The sequence below is a fragment of the Pteropus vampyrus genome, unplaced genomic scaffold, assembly GCF_000151845.1.
Source record: "Pteropus vampyrus isolate Shadow unplaced genomic scaffold, Pvam_2.0 Scaffold678, whole genome shotgun sequence".
NCBI classification, from domain to species: domain Eukaryota; kingdom Metazoa; phylum Chordata; class Mammalia; order Chiroptera; family Pteropodidae; genus Pteropus; species Pteropus vampyrus.
In genome coordinates this window covers 15400-17242 of record NW_011889459.1, presented here as the reverse complement: position 1 = coordinate 17242, position 1843 = coordinate 15400, and the positions used below count along the sequence as shown (strand labels likewise).

Genomic DNA, 1843 nt, shown 5'->3' with positions numbered 1-1843 from the left:
CTCCACGCGCACCCGTGGCTGGTGTGGCCGCTCAGTGGGGGTGGGGCCAAGGCCAGGAGGCCGTGTCCAGGGACACCAGCTGGCCACCAAGCCCGACGTGGGCACCGGGGCAAGCGGGAACCTTTCTGAAGGCGGAGATCAGGGTGGGGCGCGACTGCACTTGGGCAGGGGACCCGGGAATGGCAGGGTCGCAGGGCTGGACACGGAAGACCGGGCCTTGAGTCTCAGCCCAGCCTCTCGCCTTGAGCGGCTGCCTCGCTCAGTGGGAAGGGGGAGGGGCGTGAGGGAGGGATGGGGGCGGAAGTTCTCAGGCACGTGGGGACCCCGGCGGTGTGGCCCCCGAGGCTGGCTCTGGCCAAACTGCTGCTGCCCAGCAGGGGCGAGTGGGACCTGCCGCCCGCCCACCTCCCGCCCCTGCCCTGGCAGGACCAGGACGCCTCGGGTGTCTCGCCACTGCACCTGGCCGCCCGCTTCGCCCACCCCGTGCTGGTGGAGTGGCTGCTCCGCGAGGGCCACGCGGCCACGCTGGAGACGCTGGAGGGGGCCTTGCCCCTGCACCACGCTGCGGTCAGTGGGGACCTGACCTGCCTGAAGCTCCTGACCGCTGCCCACGGGAGGTGAGGTCCCGAAGCACCGCCTGGCGGGCCGTCGAGGGCTGGCCCCCAGGGAGGCTGTTCCGAGGGGGACAGGATGACAGGCTGGTGGCCTTTGAGGTGGGCCTTTGGGGGCAGACACACAGTGACGAGGGGCTGGCAGGGGCACGGCTGGCTGTCCTCATGGCCCCACGTGTGTCCCCAACAAGGCCTGACAGCTCAGCTGTGGAGTAACAGCCTCGTTCCTGGTCTCCCCATCCCAACCCCTGGGCCGAGGCCTTTGAGACGCGCTTCTGGGATCTCCCCCTGAGTGCACGGGCCGCCCCAGACCTGGCCGGCCACAGACTATCTCCTAGACCCGCAGTTTTAAAAAGCTTTTGCCGTTTGAAAACTGGGAGACTTCACATTAAGCACAGACACGGACATGCACACAGACAAACGGGGAGGGGTCCCATGCTCCAGGCCCACATTCCCCCTGGCACTGACTGCAGGAGCCAGAGGTGACGTCTGTGTCACCAGGGGGTGGGGTCGGTTTGCCTCGGAAGGGGACCACCCCTCCCTGCAGCTGGTTGCTGGGAACCAATAATTCACCTGGCCCTGCAGCAGGTAGAGGCCAAGGCGGATGTGGGGGCCGCCTTGGGCAGGACCCCGCTCCAGCCCATCCACGTGGCCGGACGCCAAGCCCGGGCACCCACGGATGCCTAGTGTCCTGCCCACAACGTCCCCTGTCACAGGGCAGGCCTCAGCTCTAGAAGTCACTGACCCGCTAGGCGTCACCCCGAAATAGCGAAGAAGCGCCTCTCCTGGCGACCCCAGCAGCGCGCACAGCCCGATGGGGGAGTGGGCGGAGCTGGGTTCCAGCAGCCGGGTCCTCACCCTCCCTCACCTGCCCCCCAAGCTGGTGCCTACGGGCGGTGCGCAACCTGTGCGACCCTACAGGTGACCTCTGGAGCCCCTCAGAGGGGGCTGGGAGCAAAAGGCTGGCCAGCTGCCGGGCCGCCCCTCCAAGCGATCTGGGCCCTCGGCTGGAGCAGCCCCCACCCCCGCGGAGTGCCCTCTGAACCCCGCCCTCCCCCGCAGCAGCGTGAACCGCCGCACACGCAGTGGCGCCTCGCCGCTCTACCTGGCCTGCAGGGAGGGCCACCTGCACCTGGCCCAGTTCCTGGTGAAGGATGGCGGCGCCGACGTGCACCTGCGCGCCCTGGACGGCACGAGCGCGCTGCACGCCGCCGCCGCCCGCGGCCACTACT

General features: G+C 69.3%; 1 protein-coding gene across 1 annotated transcript in view; it reads left to right on the top strand.

Annotated features, from left to right (window-relative positions):
• The window catches only part of ESPNL (espin like), a gene marked incomplete at its 3' end in the record, with an annotated part of 19549 nt that overhangs the window by 2316 nt on the left and 15390 nt on the right, over positions 1-1843 (top strand). Inside the window, exons 2-3 of the mRNA XM_011385257.1 lie at positions 427-617; positions 1674-1841. Of these exons, the coding sequence (XP_011383559.1) occupies positions 427-617; positions 1674-1841 (359 nt within the window). The remainder of the gene's footprint in view (positions 1-426; positions 618-1673; positions 1842-1843) is intronic.